Raw genomic sequence first — 20607 nt, forward strand, 5'->3', positions numbered from 1 at the left:
TTCAAGTGTATTAGACATAGAGGTGTTATATTTATATTACGATTTTTAGAAGTTGATTGCTAAATATCAAATCGTAAAAGTTCTGAAGAATTCGACAAAAGTTAAACACTTCCTATTTTAGTAACTTTTCATGCATAACGGTGAGTTTATAGGTTAACCGAAAAAAATCGGGTTCAGGTCGGGTACGAGTTTGGAAAACATTAAGCCAGACCATCACTGAAGTCCAGTTAAGAATTTCGATAGGTACTTCCCGTTCCTGCTTTTTGTTCATAATGAAACTTTCTGTTCATCCCTGGTTAAGTATCGTTTTATATTTTCGGTTGCTGATTTTTGTAAATTTAACTGTTAATGCATACGATTTCAAAGTGCCTGACGAAGATTTTTAGAAATTTTGCTTTATATCAATTTGCAACTTTCTATATTTTTTTACTCTCCTATTTTTATTTCACTTTTTTGATGTTATAGCAGGATAGCTGCACCAGACGGAATCATCAACTTACTGTACTAGCACACACAATTTTGAGTCGCTCGAGAAACGATAGGCTCTCCATCGTGACTACCCTTAAAACTCCCACGCCTCAACACCAGTACTAAAATCGGTCCGTACTGCGGGGAAGCGTGTTTGTACCGGCCCAGCTAGTCCTCTCAGGGCAGGTCAGGTGAGGTGGCCGACCTAAAAATGCTGAAGTCCGATCCTTTCGGATATTTTTCATTCAACTGAATGTTTTGATTGAATTTCTTAAGGTTTGCTCAATATTATTTTCTGTTTTTTATTTACCTTCTTAATATTTTATCAGATTTTTTATCGTTGGCTCTGAAATTATTAACGTTTTTGTTGTTTTTTGTTTTCACTACTCTAAAATTTGCTTTAGATTTCGGTTTTTGGATTGGATTGTTTAAGAACTGTTAAACTCAATTGTACCGTATAAGGCAAAGCTTAATAATTTCTTGCGCCTTGAAAAATTGTATAACCTCCGACAGAACTAATACTGTGTTAATTCAAGTTTTACCTCTCAGCACTGTTAGAAATTCTGTAGTGCTATGTCAGTATTGCCGAAGTTCATAACATTAACTTGTAAATATAATTTATTAGGCTCCCATTCGATTTTCTTCTTAACATTCTCATAAACAGCATTCTTTTCATCCAGAAACCAGCCCCGTGCGCACGGTTATGCATACAATAACATTTTCGAAAGGGAAACTGCAAGACTCGTGAATGATATAAGTACTTACTTTGAATAAACAATTTTGAAACTGCAACCACCTTTCGTAGCTAATGCAACACTGAACACATCTATCACAATTTCTATCAGGAAGATCGTCTGCAGAGGGAGAGAAAAACACAACATTAACAAGGCAATCCCGTCATTACTTCAACATAAGCGTCTCATTCCTGAGGAGCTTAACAACCCTTCAGCGCCATTCGCAAAACAGTTCATGACAGTGTAACAGTTTATATTTCACTAAACCAGAAAAAACCCCACCATCAACTCCCGCAGCGACTTACCTAGTACAACAATTTGCGACAAGTATTCCGGGTGGAGGGCGTAAACGTTGGGCTTTTTAACCTTCGCTAAATTACCGTTACATTTTATTATCCTAACTTCCCGCGGTGATAACGCTAATGTGACCGGTGTTACCTCTCGCTGCTGGAGCGTGATATTTCCGAGTTCCGGGCCAATGTTGGCAGCCAGCCAGCGAGGAAAACAATGAAACGGCAGGATTAGACAAAAAAAAAATAGAATAGATGACTTCAGTCGAAAAGCCATAATGAAACCGGGGGATTAAACTTGGGAGGTGTGAACTATATTTGTGTGATAGTTGATGGCCGGCTGGAAAGCGGAAATTGGTGAATATGAATAGACCAACCAGCCATCATTTGTTTGGGAGGGTGGTGGTTCCGGCTCAAAGTAGATTCTACGTCCAAGTCAGCCTGAATTATTCCCACAGTAGTCACTACTGTTGGAATTAGTTCAACAGAAGAAAGCAATCCATTGTTTAGTTGATCTCAGAATTTATGGCACTCTATTGTTGCAGCTATTATGCAACACCGTCCAGCGCAAATTTGAATGGTTGAAAACTGAACAAGGCAGGTTTTTTTTGGGTTTTTAATTACAGATTTTTGATTGTTCCGCTGTGTAAATTGGAATGGAGACGTACTGTCATTTTCGTTACAATACGTTTTACTAAGGGATGGCACACTCAGGGAGTACTTGTTACGCTGCATGCAATAAGAACGTCCCCGTTAGTAGTTAGCACAGTTCTATTTACTTTCATATGTCGTTGGCAGTTAAAGCTAGTTTACAGTGGTAAAACCACTGTCCGTGTGCATATTCCGAGATAGCTTTGAATGATATTATGCAGCTGGTCGGACGGAAAATGTTATCCGTGCCCTTTGGCTGGAAGTTTCTTCAACAAAAGGACAATGGAAACAGGTCGCCCAGCGAATGTTTTGCCCCGGAGTGTACTTTGCTAAAAGCGGGGAATGCGAAGGATACGCAAATGAATCACGAAAGTGATTCATTGTCTGGAAGCTTTTCTTATGCCAGTATTTATTTTTAATTTTTTGAAAAATTTGAAAAAAAATCGCCCTCTAACAGTTTTTGGTGTCTGCTTGCTCTGGGTGCTTCCGTAACGAATTGTTCTATTGTTTGCGTGGCAGGACGAGAATGTTGGGAACAATTGATTCTGTACGCCATTCTAGAGGACAGTAATGGAAACTTGTTTTTTGTTTTACGAAGACGAAGATTTCAACTAAAATGTAAACTGGTTCTCATTATAGGTTGATGTTGAAATTGCAATAATACTGACACCAGACATTTTACCCTTGAGCTGCTCCTGAAATGCTAATATGCAGTTATCAAAAACAAATTGCGACCTGTCGATCATTCCACATGAAAAATGTTAAATTTGAAGCAATGAAAAGTAGTTAGTTTGCAAGAAACACTTTTCGAAAGAGTATAATCGAGAATAAGATTTTTGTTCATTGAATCTATATTTCACAGATGGATCTGTTTAATTGACATTTATGCTTCGGATACGACCCACATATTTTTTTTTGTAAAGGAATCAAGCTAAATCATTCGCAATCAAATGTATATCTAATCAATTATTTAGAGTGAATCATAAATCAAAGTCTCTAATTTATTGCTTGCAAAAAACGTGATTAGTAATATATTAAATATCGAAGATACCGTAATTAAAAGTGTTGGGAATTGAACAATTGATTCGATTTCAAAAGCAGCCCCCGTAGCAAAAAATTGTATTCTACTCACGTACAATTGAAAACAAGTGCTGAATAGCCAGGAATAAAAAGGACCGAGATAACTGATGTTGCCAAAGTGTCCCACACAAGACTCACCTCTACCAGTGCGGGATGCACCAGCTCGGTACCGATGACGTCCTGCTCCTCGTGATCATCCACCACCCCGGAATCGTCCAGGGAGGACTCCCTGTTGACGCCACCCTCGCTGGCATTGGAGCTGGCCTGGCGACTCGACGGTAACAGCTGACCTCGATAGTGGGGACCTGTGCGAAAGAGTTAATTAAGCAAGTGATTGTGTGTTTGCACCATACCAATAACCAAACTATCGAACAACAGCATTCAGTGTTCAGTTGTGGTTAGTTATTTTTCACAATTTCCACCCACCTAAAGGGTGCAAGGTGTTCGGATTCTGGTGCTGAGCGGGTGGCAACGGGGGCGTCACATTCGGCGTCGTCGCCAGCATTCCTTTCGTTCGCTGCAGTGCTAGTGCCTGTGGTCTCACTATGCTGTGTCTTGGACTCTGGCTGGGACTCGGTGTCACTGAGCGACTTTTAGACTATGACAAAGCGGTGAAAAATCCGATAAAATAGCGAACGATAAAATTTTATTGTAAAATTTCTCAATCAACCACAATACCCCACAGCGACGGTGATGGGTTCTGATGACTTACATAATTGTTCTCGTTCCGTCCATCGCAGTTTTCTTTGCCTTTTTTTCTCCGCCGGGTTTTCTTCCGCGAATAGGATGCCAGCAAAACTCCCTTCCGGGCGTCCAGTTTCTTCCGATGCTGCTTGCTTAATTGCTTCATATTCAAACTAGCCGGATCGAAGCTGAAAGTGGAATCATCCCGATGGTCGATCAGGTCTTTCCGTCGTTCCTGGCGGAGCGTAAAACGGATGTTGTTAATTGTCGGTAATAAGTAGCCAGGCAATAAAGCCGCCAGCCTGACACTTACCTCATTGGTAATTTCCGCTTCTTCCTCATAACTGAGAGCAACTACGGCTAACATCAAGTTGATTAAATAAAACGAACCGAAAAATACTACGACGGTAAAAAATGACACACTCATTGGGCCACATGCCGCTAGTACCTGCAAGGAGATGCAAAGAGAAACGACGATAAAATTAGTTGCAATTGATACAAAGTACCCTCTACTGAATTCCATTCTGCTTTTTACACCGAAAATAATTTGTCGATCATGCATTTATAACTCACTTCACATAAATCAATTATTCCAATTTACCAATCACCCATCAAATTAATTACAAGCAATGGCAATGATTGTTTCGTAGCGTAATCAAAAACTGTGTAGGTGCAGCGTTTCAATAATGTTTTATTGAATAGCTGAAATTGCTGTCCTATAGGTATAGTGTAGCTAGTTGGATTGGATAGAGACAGGATGTACTGCATCTGTAGATATGTAACTATCGAGAGCCGAAAAAACACATAGCCCATTGTTTATAGATTTTGAACGGACAAGCTTTAGTTGGACGAGGTTAAGTTTGCTCAGCCCAGGTCAGCTAGTAAACAATCCCGAAGGGCCTCCCAGTTTGCTGGTATGATTGCAAACGAGCCAATATTTTGTACTAACGTGGATGTATAATAATACATGGTATTTCAGCTATCCTAGTGATTTATTAGTTATTTTTGTGCTTGAAGTCGTGTTAGTTTACATTCCACATTATTCCTAAGTACTGTAGTGGGGATAAATAGTTTGTCTGAAATATTTTACAGAGTTATATTTTCGCAGTTTTTGACGTAAGGCTACGTTTTAGTTTAATAGGGACGTATGCTGCGAAAAGTGTGGGTAAATCAAATGTGTCGTTTTCAGATGCATAGATTCTTCCTCACACTAAATAATTTTCTAACACTAATGATTTGATCGAAAGTAAAAATGTTTCCTAAACTTGCGACATGAAGACTGGCTTTGTTATTAATAGTGAACCAGCGAAAAGTTGGTTCAAAATACCGCCTACTCAATCCATCTCATGCTCGCTTTTACGCGAAATCCTCACGGGTGGGCTTAATATTCAAGCTAACTTTGAACTTGTTAAGGTTGATGATTACACTCATGGCCGGATTTAGGGTTGTGTGGCCCCTCTTTTTAGTGTAGAAGATTCTACAGGAAAGGATTTTTCTGTAAGATTAGGACCACTGCGACCATTATTTTGATCTTTTGTAGTAGTAAATAATTAGTATGAGAGAGAGTTTCTCATCTCTCTCCTCTTTCTTCGCACGTAAAAGTACGAGGTGAAGCGAATTTTTCCAAAGATTTATTTTGGTAACCACAGCATATTCATCTGCCTAGTCAATTACCGTAAATGAATTACCAGATTTACCAAGAAGGGTAATTTTTTATTTTTATTTCATTTCAAAACTACGGATATGTTAGTAGGGACCCGAATGACAAAATTAAACCGTAAAGCAGCCCTTACCCTGTCCGAAAATTCATTCGAAGATTTTTAACAGCTTTGCAAAAATAAAAAGATGAAAACTGGTCTAAAAGCAATGCACTTATCGGAAAATCTATACCATAAAATCAAGGTTTGGAATTCATTGGGGACTGTCCACATTCCACGTGGACAAGTTAAAGGGGGGAAGGGGATACGCAAAAGTCCACGCTTGCGAAGAGGGGGAGATGGTAATGATTTTTTTTCTGTATGGACTTCCTCACTGCGACCAAAATTGTAGATCTATTGTGAGATATGCCCGGGTGTCTGATGTATCCCGCATGCTAATTATTATTGTTTATCAGTGCTTGTGTGTAATGTGATACTTTTCCTTTTACCCGTTACTGTTCTACTATACCGATGCTCGTTCCTCTTGCCAAATATCACCAATTACAATTCCGTGGAGAAGTGTCGTAGTGCGTCCTTCTTGCCAGTTTTATTAATAAGAGGGACTTATGTATTCATATGAGAAAGTCACGCAAAGGTGTTATAGATTTCAGCGTAAAGGAAGGGTAAGTGGTGGGGAGCCTGAGAATGAACCCATACTTCAAGTCCAGTTTTGACATCGAATGGCCTAATTCTACTAAGATTCGAACCCCTGACCTTTCACTTGACAAAGCGGACTCTGTAACTCTGCGGCTACGCAGCTCCTCATTGGAAAGGATATTTTTTTACAAATAAAGGAAATTTTCCAAAAAATACATTGGCTCATAACAAAAGTTCTAGAAATATCCTGGTTTTAAAGTCGTTGTCAGCTATATTTGAGATAAGTTTGGAATCATTTTAGTTGTGGCCTTTCTTTTTGTGGCGTTCTCTAAGTTCTCTAGACATGTTAAGCACATATTGAGAACCTTTCAAGAGTGTCAGATAAAATATGTTTTTTTTTCTATTTGTTAGCAGAAGCACTATTAAATTTTCTTAGGCTAATTCAAAATCATTGTTCTTAAACTTTATGTTATCTCTTTGAGGCACTTTCGACCATGCTTAGAGATATGTAATTTTGCAATTAATTCTGTCTCTAGTCTCATTTATCTACAGGGTGTTCAATAAGAACGAATACAATTTTTCAAGGTTTACAGGGTAACGGAGGCTACAACAAAGAAGAGGCTGGACAGAGTCAAACTGATACTTCACTAAATCAACGCCGCGTACTATAAGAACGAGGTTCTGGAGAAGGTTGTGGCTCCGGCTGTTCGGGACCTCTACGGGAACGATCATAACGTCTTCAACAGGACGGTGGTACCAACTCGGAAGCTATCCCTGTGGGTAGTTACCCACACGGAATTATAGGACAAAACCAAAAAAATGCAATGTTTCCTATATTCAAAACCTAAAATTACCGCGCACTTTTTTCGAGAAGACAAAAGTGTTAAACCTTATTGTTTGCATTAAGAAATGCACAAAAATTGTCGATTTTTCATGGGTTTACCTTTACCTAACGAAACAACCCATGCAGAATCAATCATAGTAACCCATGAGTCAACAGAAAATTTTAACTCGAACTCTAACCGTAGTGATGAAAACAGTGAAACTTCTTCATTCAGAAGTGAGCGCGTTCGAAGAACGGTACCCTGCCGCGTCAAAAACGGATATCGTGCAACACTTTGTAGTCGCCGGATACGCCCGTTTCGGCATCTACTCTATTTTGGTACTATTGGACAAGAATCAAAGCAGCGAAAAAAACCCGGTTTCGAACGGTCGACGGACTTGAGCGATGAGAAGCTCCAAAGGATGCTGAAGAGGAAGACCGAGGCAATAGTGGCTACATCGCTTCAAGCGCACGCAGTTGGGAGGTTGGTGCCACTGGCCAAACTGTAAAAATAACCTGGTGAACATGGATAGCAACGACTGGCAGGGCCCTTCGTATTTTACTTCCGCTCTTCTTTCGCTCCGGACTGGCCGTAAAAATGAAAATTTACATAGGTTACATAGGTTTGGAATCGTTTCGCTAATCCCAGTTTGGATATTTCAACACGCCAAAAAGCTTACTGAAATGTCAGATTCAATCAACTCTATCTCGTGATTCCGATAACCTAGACAGTTGTGTTTATCAGCAGAGTCGCTCAGAAGGTCAAGAGATTACTGTCGGCGGACAGTATGGAACCTAATTTATCGAATCCTGCCATTTTTTTTCCTGTATGTACTCATCACTGCGACCAGAAACATTGATCTTTTATGATATCGCCCGGGTGTTTGCTGCATTCTGCCCTTCTATTATCAGCGATATCACTCTTGAGAGTAGTTGTTCAGAAGGTCAAGGGCTTCTGCTTGGATGGTATTTAAGTTCGGAATTCTGCCACAACGTGGTGCTAGTGTGTAGGAAGTTTTTAGTTTTTTCTACTTATTTAAATTCGTAAATTCAATGATTCAATTTAATTTTCTGATGACATCCGTGAGCGACCCTCTATGACACTGTTGGTGTTAGCAAAATAAAGACACCCGACAGATAAGATATGTTGCGACTATAACGTTGCCGTCTAGTTTCCCATACACGAATGTTTTTTTGCTGTTCACCTTATTCCCGTGTCGACGATGGCATGTGTGGTTGTAATAGCATTCGGTATGCGATACACACATCCTTCAGTGCACAGCCACTTTATTGCCGAGTTTGCTTTTCTTTGCACAAAGGCTGTCGGTGAGTTGCCGAGCAGTTGTTACGCTTCTTCTTCCCAAAGCCTTTTTTAACAGCCGACAGCCTGTTACCGAAACGCGCTGTTTGTGTAGTGTGGACACGAACGTCTGTATAAAAAAACAGCTTCTTCTCTTTTTTACATTCGCAACTCCAAAGGCATCCACCAAATAATGCCGATTCGACACACGGAGTACATTTTTCGTTTCCTTTTGTGATGCTCTGTTGCCAATGCGTTCTTAATGTGACTCTCGGACTGCCAGTGCGAATAGGTATCACGAACAAATAGTAACAGCAAACACATCCTTAGAAGACAGTAAAAAAAGACTGTACCATTGGCAAACCTGGATGCAGTCTTTAGCAAACTTGTTAGGACGCCAGGGGTTTGTGGTTTATGGACACTATGGTAGAAAATAAGTCCACTACTTCCAATATTGTGTGTTTAGTTTGAAGTGTTATGAGCTGAATTTATCTCTATCCAACTATTCAGAAAATTGCAATATTTAGCAACTCAGTGTTTAAAATTTCTAAAAAGAATTATGCGCTAGAATTATTTTTTATTCAATTTTCGTTTTAACTATTGCTTTACACTGTTTTATTTTGAATTTCTTTCATTGCGGCTGATGACGACGATATTTTAACAAGACAATATAACAACAAGTTGACATGAAATACAGGTTGATTTTATTAGTGTGTTCTAAAATATAGTTTTCGAATTCTCAAAACCCTCCATTTACTTATTTAAGGCTCTGCAGAGCCTGGGCAAACGCTGAATAAGTTTTTCTAGCGTTTCTTCGATGCCTTTCCAAGTCTGTTGCAAACGCATCAACAAAATGTTTAAGATTTCGGGGTCGCATCATCTTAACTTGACTCTCTCGCTTATCTCAAAACAACTCAATTGAATTCAAGTCTGGAAACTGAGCTGGCCACTGCATGTTTATCAGTTTGTTGCATGCACACTAGTGCCACGTAAGGAGAAAATCATGCACTAAGCTGTACATCAAGCGCATAACTTTCCGAACAAGTTTGCTGACGACCGCAACTGTCTAGGAAGCCGCCTGTTCCTGGTGGTGTTAAACTTTTTGGTGGGTGCTGCAATGTTCAAACTGTGTATTAAAGAATTTTGTGCCTACACCATCAAATGTTTGCAGCACCCTCTCAGAATCCAATGAAGATTTCTGGTTGAGTAGGCCTAACTAGTACTTAGTACCTTACTGCGAGCACTCGACCTGTGCTTTTTCAGTTACTCCGGGTCGATTTATTACGCTATCGTTATTACGCTATTGTTATCGGTTGCTGTAAAGTCGTGCAATATGTCGATTCCATTTTATTTTATTTATTTAGTCTTTCCGTCACGTAATCGCAATTTTATTAAGTGTGGATTATTTATTAAGGGTGGAGGAAAAGGTGGTACGAACTTAGGCGGTTTCGTACTACCGGTGAAAGTGACAAAATAACGTCAATATTAAAATCATGTGTGGCGCAGGCGCATGAATCACGACCTGTACGAAGTATACAAACACGCTGATATTGTCAAGCTGATGAAACACGGCAGGTTACAGTGGGCTGGCCATGTAGCACGGATGGCGGATGAGCGACCGGCAAAGATAATATTTAGCAGAGAACCGGATAGAGGCCGATGACTTCGTGGCAGACCGCGCACGCGCTGGATGTGTGCTGTCGACGAGGATGCCAGAGCAGCGGGTGTAAGGGGAGACTGGAGAGTAGCAGCCCAAGACCGAGTTTTGAGGAGACGTATTCTGGATTCGGCATAGGATCTTAACGATCTGTCGCCATAAAAGTAAAAGTGAAGAAAAAGTAAGTATTAAAATCATGAGCAGTTTTGGTTGCCACTAATAATCATATATGGCAACTGAGCTGTGGCTTTAATTCATGGGCGCAGCCATTTTTTTCGGCGGCTGAGTGCATTTTCCGCGAGTGCTTGCCAGAAATCTGTGTGAGTGAGGGCAAGCCAAACTTGTTAAAAAGTGAAGGTTTAGTAAAAAATACAGAGTTTTTTGCATTGGAGTGATTATTTATACACGCATTAAAATTGAAAATTGTAAGGCCAGCAAGGTTGCGTGAGTGTGAGTGAATACTTCGTGCATCGCGCTAACTAGTGGTTTTAACGCGTCTTCAACCCGGGTGAGCTCTGCTCATCATGAGATTTCGAAATGTGGCGACACCGCGAGGTATACCCGGATAACTGTTCATGTCTCACGGTGACCATTTAGCCAGGTCGGAGTAAGTTTCGTTCGATCGATGAATTTCGTGAATGAACTGAAGTGCGTTCTGGAAGATATTCGGGAATGGTGATAGGCAAATATTTAAATACTTGGGTACCTCAAGTGGCGGATTATTTTTAAACGCGCGTCGTTCGAATAGGATCGCGTCGTTTGACAAGAAAGCAACAAAATAATAAAAGACGCAGTCGATGAGATGCAAATAAAAACTCGGCCTCGGTTCCGTTTAGCCGAAGCTTGCTCGCGCGTTGATATAAGCGCTTCGCATATCGGAGTAGGTTTCGTTCGGTCAATAAATATCGTGATTAATCTAATGACCATGGAACGTATACTTTTCAAAGAACCGCGTCTACCCAAGTGCGTTTGCTCGCTGGAGTAAAATCGTGATTACTAATTGACAGATTTTAAACACTTGGATGCTTCTAGAAATGAATGGTTTTCGCGATGTTTGAAGAGAGAGATACTCATCGTTCGTCTTCGTAATGAGCTAACTTGGCGCGCAACACTGTTCGATTTCGTCACTTACCACGGTGATACAACCCTTCCTTTCCGTCGCAGTAGTGGAGATGCAAAGGTAAACTCGGTCTCCAACAACAACGGCTGTTACACTTCCTCCCTTACAACATCATCCCTTAGCCTGGAGATCGTAAGGACGTGGCCGGCGCCGTTACCGATCTTTACAAAGCGGTAGCTACTGAATTGTTGCACAATGAAGATGACAAACTAATCCCGAGTAGTCATATACGTGGTTCCCTGTGCAACTTCACTAGCACAGATCGATCGGAGCAACTACGAAATGTGCGGTCGTTCCAGCTAAAGCTCAAGCTCAATTGATATCTCTGAATAATAACAAGAGATCGTCAAAAGTTGGAAATGAAAAGAATGACTTTAGGAAATTCACTGAATTTTCCCATCAGAATATAAAAACCTAAATTAATCCATCTAGCGGTCAGACTCAGCCTTTCTCATTCAAACTTATTATTAGTAAAAATAGATTTACATGAATGCTTAAATCCAATAAAGGTATTTATATTCACTCATTGGGTTCTAAAATATTGATGTTGTAATTGAAGTATAAAATATGAAATTTGACGTAATGTTAGTGCTTAAGTAATAGTGAAATTAAAGACATTGCTCTTAATTTCGAACAATTTGATCACGAGCGATACCAGGAATGCTGAGCCCATATATATTGATCAAAGCAGGTATAGTGATGAATAGTCTTTGAATTTCTTTTCTTTCCAAAACTTTTCAACAGCATATCAAATTCTTATGAAGTATGTTATTTGAAGGTTTGTGATTTTTTTTGTAAGATTTGGACCACTGGGACCATTATTTTGATCTTTTGTGGTATAAGTTTGAGATATGACTCGTTTGTATGACACTAGTTAAGTTCAAATGAGTCGTGTAATACTTTCGTTGTTTTAACAATTTAATACATAACGGTTGCTTAAGTTTGATTACAATCAAATGAAAAGGGAACGTATAGGGCAGCCAAACTTTGAAACCACGTGTTCAATCATAATTCATCAGTTAACCCTTAACTAGCTCGTTCATCTGATATCAATATTATTCTAAGATAATGAAGTTTCGTGATTTTCACATTTCGATACATTACAGATGAAGTTACGGTCCGATTACAGCAAAATTCAATAGGGTGTTATGAAGCAACTAGACCTTTCATTTGACACTAATTTTGTCCGATTTCCACAACCATCTCTGAGAAAAGTGAGTGAGTCTAAGTAGTCTTCGGAATATGTTTCTTTTCATAGCTGGATTTCACATTTTTAAACATAACAGGCAAAGTAGTTATCCGTTTGCAAAAAAATCGATAGGGTCTTATGGGACAACAAGACCTTCCATATGACACTGATTTTATGAAAATCGGTCCAGCCGTCTCTGAGAAACATGAGTGAGATTAGATAGTCTCCAGAACACGTTTCTTTCCATAACTTCTGAACCACATGTTCAATCTTCATAAAATTCAAAAGTTAAGGGTTTTTTAGGTAGCCCGTTCATTTGAAACCAATTTTGCTCAAATCGGTTGTGTAATTTCTGAGATATTGATGTTTCATAATTTTTACATTTTGATACATAACTTCTAAACTATAAATCAGATTACAATAAAATTCAATAGAGTCTTATAGGGCAACTAGACCTTTCATTTTCACAATTAATTTCATTGATATCACGACATTCGGCCCTTTTGATACACGACATTCGGCCCTTTTGAGCACTTTTATACCTCTAGTTTTTGCAGTGATTGCTATACCTTTCTAGGAGAAAGGCAAAAAGTGAAATGATAGAAATGTATTTTTATTTCAACTTCAATCCTGAGCAAGGCCGCAAACATTGAAATAGTACAATATCAAATTTAAATGATGTTGAGGTCACATATTTTGATCGTAGCTATAGTTTTAAACAGTCTTCGCGTTACGTTTCTTTCTATAACATTCAAACCACATGTTTAAATATTATGTTTACGGGTTTGAAAGCCCATTAATTTGAATTCAACTATGTTCATAGCTTCTGAGATATAAGAGCGATTTTCACATTCTGACGCAGCGCCAAAACTAAAAGTTTGATTACAATGAAATTTAATAGCAACCTTAGCGGCAAATAGACCCTTCATTTGACACCAAGATAGAAAGAATTGGTCAGACCATCTCTGAGAAAAGTGAGTGCGAAAAAAAGGTGCACATACACACGTACACACCCACACACAAACATATACACCTATACATGCATACATGCAGAAAATGCTCGATTCGTTGAGCTGAGTCGAGTAGTATATGACATTCGGCCATATGGATCACTTTTTTACCTTTTAATTAGCCAGTGATCGTTGAGAGAGAGTCAATATGTTTACTTACATTATGTGATTTCACATTTTTATAAACAACGGACAAAGTTACAATCCGATTACAATGAAATTCAATAGCAACCTATGGGGCAACTAGACCTTTCATTTGACACTTATTTTGTAAAAATCGGTTCAGCCATCTCTGTGAAAAATGAGTGAGTTTAAACAACCTCAGGATAACTTTTCTTTACATAGCTTTTGAACCATATGTTCAATCATAACGAAATTCAAAAGTTAAGGGTTCTGGGGACAGCCTAATAATTTGAAACCAGTTTTATTGAAATCGGTTGTGTGTTTTCTGAGATATTGATGTTTCGTGATTTTTACATTTTGATACATAACCTCTCAACTAAAAATCCGATTACAATGAAATTCAATAGCAACCTATGGCGCAACTAGACCTTTCATTTGCAATTAATTTTATGAAAATCGGTCCAGCCATCTCTGAGAAAAGTGAGTGAGAAAAAAAAGTTGCACATACACACACACACATACACACATACATACATACATACAGAAAATGCTCAGTTCGTCGAAAGAAGTCGAGTGGTATATGACATTCGGCCATTGGGACCACTTTTATACCTTCGGTTTTTCCAGTGATTCCTATACCTTTCTAGGAGAAAGGCAAAACATAAATTTGTGATCCTGCTATCAAAATTGATTTTAAAAACAGAAAAGCGATTGAATGACCGTTTTTATGATTAATCAAATTTTCTAGATAGATAACTATTTTTTTATAAATAAATTTGCTCTAGACCTCAAACCGGGAAAAAAGATTATAACTTTCTAATCATTCCTGTGAATTGTAGTAACATTGGCCTGCTCGAAAGAGCGTAAAATCTTCAGAGACTTAAAAGAAGTTTTCGTGTAAGCAAACGTAGAAACGAGCAATTACTCACTTCTATCTTTGCTAGGGGCACCCGCATTCACAGGGATGGGTAAAAAGCTATAATATTTCGTTTTTTTTTTGAGTTCAAGCTTTAGGACAATACCTGTATTGAATGGTGTAATTAAGGTGGAAAGTGGTTTGCTATAGAACGGTTGTCGAACGAATGCCGTAATAGCTGTGTGTAGCAGTGTAGTTGAAATGAATTATTTTTTTAGTTGTAATGCCCGAAAATTCTATCGAATTTACGGCTTTTAGGTTGGCTTTTAGGGTTCATACTTTGTGAGAAAGCTAGAGTAGACCAAGAGGAAAAAATTAGTAAACTGATTCAATTAGAAACTATGAGTTTTTCTAGTTTTTGTTTGAGTGTCAATGTTCCATGAGATGAATATAAGGGCTGAGATGAATAATGGATCAATTTTCCTATGTGAAATACAATGTTATTCGGAAACCTAGCGTGGAAGAAGAAAATTGGCTACACAAATATTCATGAGAGTGCTAATGTTTCCCCGAGGGCTTTCTGCCGCAGAATCTTACGTTAGACAGAAAACAGCTTTAATTACGTTCTAATTGAGGTGAAACCTCATTGAATCCAAAAATGGCCGACTTCGAGTCACCACTCCGAATTTTCGAAAGCACAAGACTCGGAAATAGTTAATGCGTTCCCTGTGAAAATGTTAATTTATGTTTGCTGTGGTGTAGCAAACATGAAATAGAATTTTTATAGGAAACGGAATGAGTATTTCCGAGTCTTGTGCTTTTGAAAATTCGAAGTGGTGGCTTTAAGTCGGCCATTTTTGGATTCAATGAGGTTTCACCTTAATGAACATCAGTGCCTGTACTTACCATGTTGTAAACGTTCTCCCAATAATCAAGCGTAATCAGCTGGAAGGTTGTCAGCATTGACCACATGAAGTTGTCGAAGTTGGTGTATCCGTGGTTCGGATTCTCACCCACGCAGAGACACGTATATTCTGGAAATAGTGCAATGCCGCCATTAAACTTCAATCTTCACAAAGCACAATGCTGGCGCAAATGATAAGCGCAAACAAACGTTGACATGAACAATTAGTAAATGCTGATGGCCTGGACAGGAGGTACCTACTGGGTGGTAATTATCGCTTCGTGCAGGGAAAATAGATGTTTTGCATCCAAGCATCCCGGAGAAAGAAGTGACTCCCGCTCTAGCTCAGTGATTGTTTGACATTCGTCATCACTTTGAATAATACATAAAGCGACGCCATTGAGATAGAGACCGAGGGAGGGACTGGATACCACGCGCCTCCAGAGGTAATGCATTCCGCCGCACAGCAGCAGCAAGCGTCAATACGTTTGGTGAATTATGCAGGGGGTGTCATTTTCGCGCTCAGCTTGTGCACACTGAAGGCGATCCACTGACGGTTGAGTTATGGCCGGGTTTCATTGCTATTCTAGAAGTGTGACAACTAGGCTTTTGTATGACTCTAGGGCGTCAGCGTTCAATGCGGCTTTTGCTGCAAAACACTTGTTTCGAGCTGAAAGGATTTTTCGCTTCGGGTTAAAAGCACTTCACTTGTGTTTTTTTTTTGTTTCAGTTTGCGGAGAGCATTTTGATGTGCTTTTAGTGTATCGTCAATCAGCGCAGTTTGGTTCTCACTACCATTTAGGACAGAGCTGAGATAAAAGATGATAACGATTCAGAGAGGACTTGTTCGATAGTTTACAATTTTCAACAGTCTATCTGCCTTCCCGATGCACACAATTTCATCTGCTATCTTTGGCTCTGCATTCAGCAGAACAAATGTTTTTCACATCGTTTTCAAAATTAGCTGTTAATTTTCAATGTCTACTGGTACGTTGAGAACTTCACAATAAAATACATTCAATTTCGAAATATGTTGAAGAGATTAAACCGATTGTTTTGGCAGTATTAAATTTTGTGTTGAATATTCGGAACAAAAGAGCACTTGTGCGACGATTGCCGTAAGCTGAAACGGGGTATGGGTAATTTCAATTTGCTCTTCCATTGGAAGTTATGTCTTCCTCCAGGGGCGATAAGGACCGCAGTCTGTTAGCCTTGGCTGTATACAGAACGAACGATAGAGCTTATGTCCAATCCGGTGAGATTCTCTGTGGATATCAGCAGTAGCTGTTTGCTGCGTCAGGAAAGTAACAAAATAGTTAGAACTAGATCGACGTTGCGACGATTTTGGAGCCACATTCGGAACCCGTCCTCTGCTTTCGAAGGAAATGCAGATGAAGTGAGGTTTCTATTGATTTACTCCATTAAGTCGCATTGGTATGTACGGTATGCACGGATGCTAGTATAGCTCTGTGTAACCGATTTCAACGTCGGTGAATAAACAAGTTAGGCTACTCCTGCCACATTTGCGTCGATTGGTACAGTGACTGCAATCGACTAACTTTCTACCTAGAGTTATTGAAAAAGGATGATAAAGGGAGTCAGATCGGTGTTTATCGCATTCTGTATATTGCATTTGATGCTGGTGCATCTGTGTTCGATTCTGGGGTTGTATTCTGCACTCATTAAAGAGATGGTAAAATCAAATACAGAGCGATGCAAGGCATGACTGTAAATTGAACGTAATCGATTTCTAAATATTACTAATGAACTTTTTTGTCACGCAGCAATGATTGAATTCTGCAACTCCTGCCGTGGGGACCATTCCTAATTCACGTGGTTTTTATGACTCCTAAATATGATGAATAAATCTAGAGGCAGTCATATTTGGAATTAGTGAAGCATAATGTAGAACTAATCAGAAAATTCAATACCATGGAACGGGGTGAAATTGATCAATTTTTATTACAATTTCCAATTAACTAGCTTCATGTACATTTTTCCCGAAATAGTATAATTTTAAAACAAGCACTGGTATGTGCTTCAGTAAACCTCTATGGCTATTGGTGGAATTTATATCGTCTACTTCATGAAATAAATTCGATAAGTTTATAAGGTACTATGAGGTAAATTGGGGTGAAATTGATCACCATTGAAATCCATAGTGATGTTTTGATGATAAATTATGTTGTCTGTACTGAAAAATATCATTTACAGCTAGTTTTGAAACGAAAATAACGATATTTCAGGTTAAAATTCGTTTATTTTGGTTCACGAGCTGCTTGTTGCTAAATTTGCTCTTATTTGATTGTCGTTAGACCGATTTCAATTCGGTTTGTTGCAAAAGCTTAAAAACTAGCTCTGAAATTAAAATCTTTGTGGTTTTCTGCGAATTCATCAGTATTTCTTTAATGGTATGGAATGATAATTGTTGAAAATTAAATTTTTTGAGCTTTTATCAAACTTTACTCACTTCTCCAAATTTAACGTAATTAACCCTCAACTAAGATTAAGTGAATTCAATACTTCGTTTTGTTATTTGGAAACTTGTTTGATCAAATTTGATTGAGTTTTGACTGAGGTAAAAGAGTTTTTCAAAATATGAAAAATTGCACCGCGCATGCAAGGGTTAACTTTAAAAGGTGTGTGAATCATGCAAAAGTTGCGCTTAAGGACACGTTAACATTGCCTAGTGTTGTAAGAGCAATATCTTTCGATTAGTATTTTTTATCACGAATTCTCAGGTGATCAATTTCACCCCACTGATCAATTTCACCCCATTCCTCGGTACTAATGTGAGCAGTGCAATTAAAATAGTTCATTTTCAGTTCTAAAGCTGCTTATATGCTAAGATACAAGAACAAATTTAAAAAAAAATTATAAATTTATTAGTATTTTTCCTAAATTTTACAAATATAAACGCCTCCACTTTTGACGTGCTACATACTCAAACCATAATATTTTGTTAACATCATCGTTCGGACTTTTCAACACTTTACATCGCTTTATAGATTCGTTTATGTTAGCGAATCGAAAACACATCACAAAACTTTCGAGAGGGTCCCCTAACGATAACTCAAACATGTTGGTTTATTAGATTAGCTTCGTACCTCTAGGCTATTTGATGACAACTCTGAAAGGTAGACCACGTGGGCCGCTTTTTAATCCATCCCCTGCGTAGTTTTTCGAAACCAGTCCTCCTCATAATAACCACCTGCTTGACGAACGCAGCTTTTCAAATTTGTATCCACCTGTATTTTTTAACGGCCTAATTAATTCTCGGGTTCCGCTCTCACTCCCCACGATGACGACCTACATATATTTTGCCATCTGGTACGCTTTTGTCTTCCGGTGTTTATGGCTTTTTATGCATTATTTTTTTCAGTCAACGAATGCTTCATTTTCACAACGCAAATATTTACCTGATGGACAGTGGCGAGCCCCGGTAAGGTTCCCACATAACATTGGCAAGCCCTCGTCATCGATTATCCAGTTGTCGGTATCGTTCACCCACCTGAGGAAAGGTAAATATATGCAATGACAAAAATGTGAAACATCGACATGATTTCAACATGCAGCTCTGTCTACACGTTACGATTTGTTTAGTAATAAATGGGTAGCAAAACTATTAATTAAGTCAGTTTTGTTTCAACGCTGTATAAGATACTTTTCAATTGAAAAAACAGATAACGAAGAATTTAACGTGTAAACAGCTCGCATTAAGAATAACAAAACTGAATCTGATGCCAATCATAGTCCTTTTAACGATTTAAAACAACGTTCGCTGCATCCTAATGAAGATGGTGTTCAAAAAGCACGCAAAATAAAAGTTGCTATGAAAAATATGCACAGCTGGTTCTGGTTCCACAGTGATCAAATTTGTGAATGATTTAATTTGGTGCTTCCCTCAATCGTATCAAACTATCGAATTTTTTTACCTTACTCGGGCGCAAAAACAGAAATATTGCGAGTTAACCAACTGAAAATAAAAATAATATCCGTTCGATTCACCGACTGACACCAAAAGCAAAACAGTGACCGGGTTCATTTTTCCCGTTCTACTCCCATCGGCAGCGAACGCTGAACCTGTGGGACAAACCTTGACATAGGAATACGTATACGTACATTCGCCACTCCTCGTAGGTGATGTTCCAACCTTCCGGCATATTTTTGACACATTTGTTGCGCAGTTCGCCCATATATACCTGGAGATGAAAGATCGGATGCTTCGATAAGGAACAGCTTCATTAAAAAGCGCATCTATATTCAAATGTTAGTACAAATCGCTTCACTACAATTTTGTAGATGTGTTTGAAGAGGTTTTTTTTCGCTCTGTACGGTTGTGTTGTGTTAGCTCTTACCTGTAACGCGAACAGGGCAAACACCATCAGGCAAAATATTGTGAGCGTCATGACCTCCGCCAGTTGTTTGAAGGAGTGCAACAGCGCGTTGATTATAGTTTTCAAGCCTGAAGAAGGGAATTATATTATTAGCACGTACTAATTGGTTTGAACTATTCTAGTTTTTTTTTTTCAAATAAGAATAAAATTATACATACAATGTTAACAAATGAGAAGTACTGATTACTGAACGATAATACAATAGTTGAAAATCACTGAACCGTTTAATGAATAACCCTTCTCGTAACCCGATGTCAATAATAAGGGTCGTATCTTAAAATGCTGCCACACGGCACACGAAGATTATGGTGTAGTTCCCTGTGACTTACTGATATATTTCTATGTCATATTTTCTGTGAAATTTGGGAAACAAATTTAAAAAAATATGAAATATAACTCTGAAGAAGTGAGAGCGCTAAAAGGTCTGTCATAAAATTATAACATGGAGACTATCGACGACTTCATGACGGAATAGCTTATGGTATCGATATTAAAGATTTTTTGATAGTCTACGTGGTGTCTTCTGCAAAGTTTTTTCATTTTTCATTCTCAATTTCATAGATGTTGCTGTTTTGTGACTGGTCCACCAACATTTTATTTTTCTCGTGTTTGCACTTTTTTTGGCAAGTTGTAGCAGATTTTGTAAGAAACAACTCAGTCGAAGTAACCAACCCTCGGTGGAAAATTTGGTCGTATGCTGACTGGGAAGGGGGGTCGTACGCGGCTGTCCTCATGTTAGGGGCGGCGTACAACAGCGTCTGACTCGGAGCGGGCGGCTGAATCATGAAATACTGTATCCCACCAGCTACACCTAAGATGACAGCCCCATCAACAAACTGTAGGTATCGCAACCCTGGTAAGGTAGCATACCGAAACCTTTTCTTTCAACCATGAACAACGAAAATAGAAATAAGGAACGGATCAATCGACAATGACCTAGGCTTCGAACAGAACAGAACAGAAAACGGTAAACGGTTGGAAATTGGGTGCCTGGAATGTCCTATCTCTCAATTAACCGACGCGAGCT

The 20607-nt window shown here is 38.8% G+C and overlaps 1 protein-coding gene across 5 annotated transcripts in view; it reads right to left on the reverse strand.

The window, feature by feature from the left end:
• LOC129723132 (sodium channel protein 60E) overlaps positions 1-20607 on the reverse strand; it is a 380238-nt gene that overhangs the window by 47043 nt on the left and 312588 nt on the right. For 3 of the 5 annotated variants that reach the window (XM_055677122.1, XM_055677124.1, XM_055677120.1), the window contains exons 6-15: positions 19542-19648; positions 19306-19385; positions 18603-18694; positions 15186-15313; positions 4221-4355; positions 3936-4142; positions 3650-3821; positions 3362-3528; positions 1508-1649; positions 1234-1322 (exon numbers count right to left, since the gene is read on the reverse strand). In XM_055677122.1, coding sequence (XP_055533097.1) covers positions 1234-1322; positions 1508-1649; positions 3362-3528; positions 3650-3821; positions 3936-4142; positions 4221-4355; positions 15186-15313; positions 18603-18694; positions 19306-19385; positions 19542-19648 — 1319 coding nt within the window. The remainder of the gene's footprint in view (positions 1-1233; positions 1323-1507; positions 1650-3361; positions 3529-3649; positions 3822-3935; positions 4143-4220; positions 4356-15185; positions 15314-18602; positions 18695-19305; positions 19386-19541; positions 19649-20607) is intronic. The other 2 variants (XM_055677123.1, XM_055677121.1) reach the window with 1 other exon arrangement.

The sequence above is a fragment of the Wyeomyia smithii genome, chromosome 2, assembly GCF_029784165.1.
Source record: "Wyeomyia smithii strain HCP4-BCI-WySm-NY-G18 chromosome 2, ASM2978416v1, whole genome shotgun sequence".
In the NCBI taxonomy this organism is placed as follows: Eukaryota; Metazoa; Arthropoda; class Insecta; order Diptera; family Culicidae; genus Wyeomyia; species Wyeomyia smithii.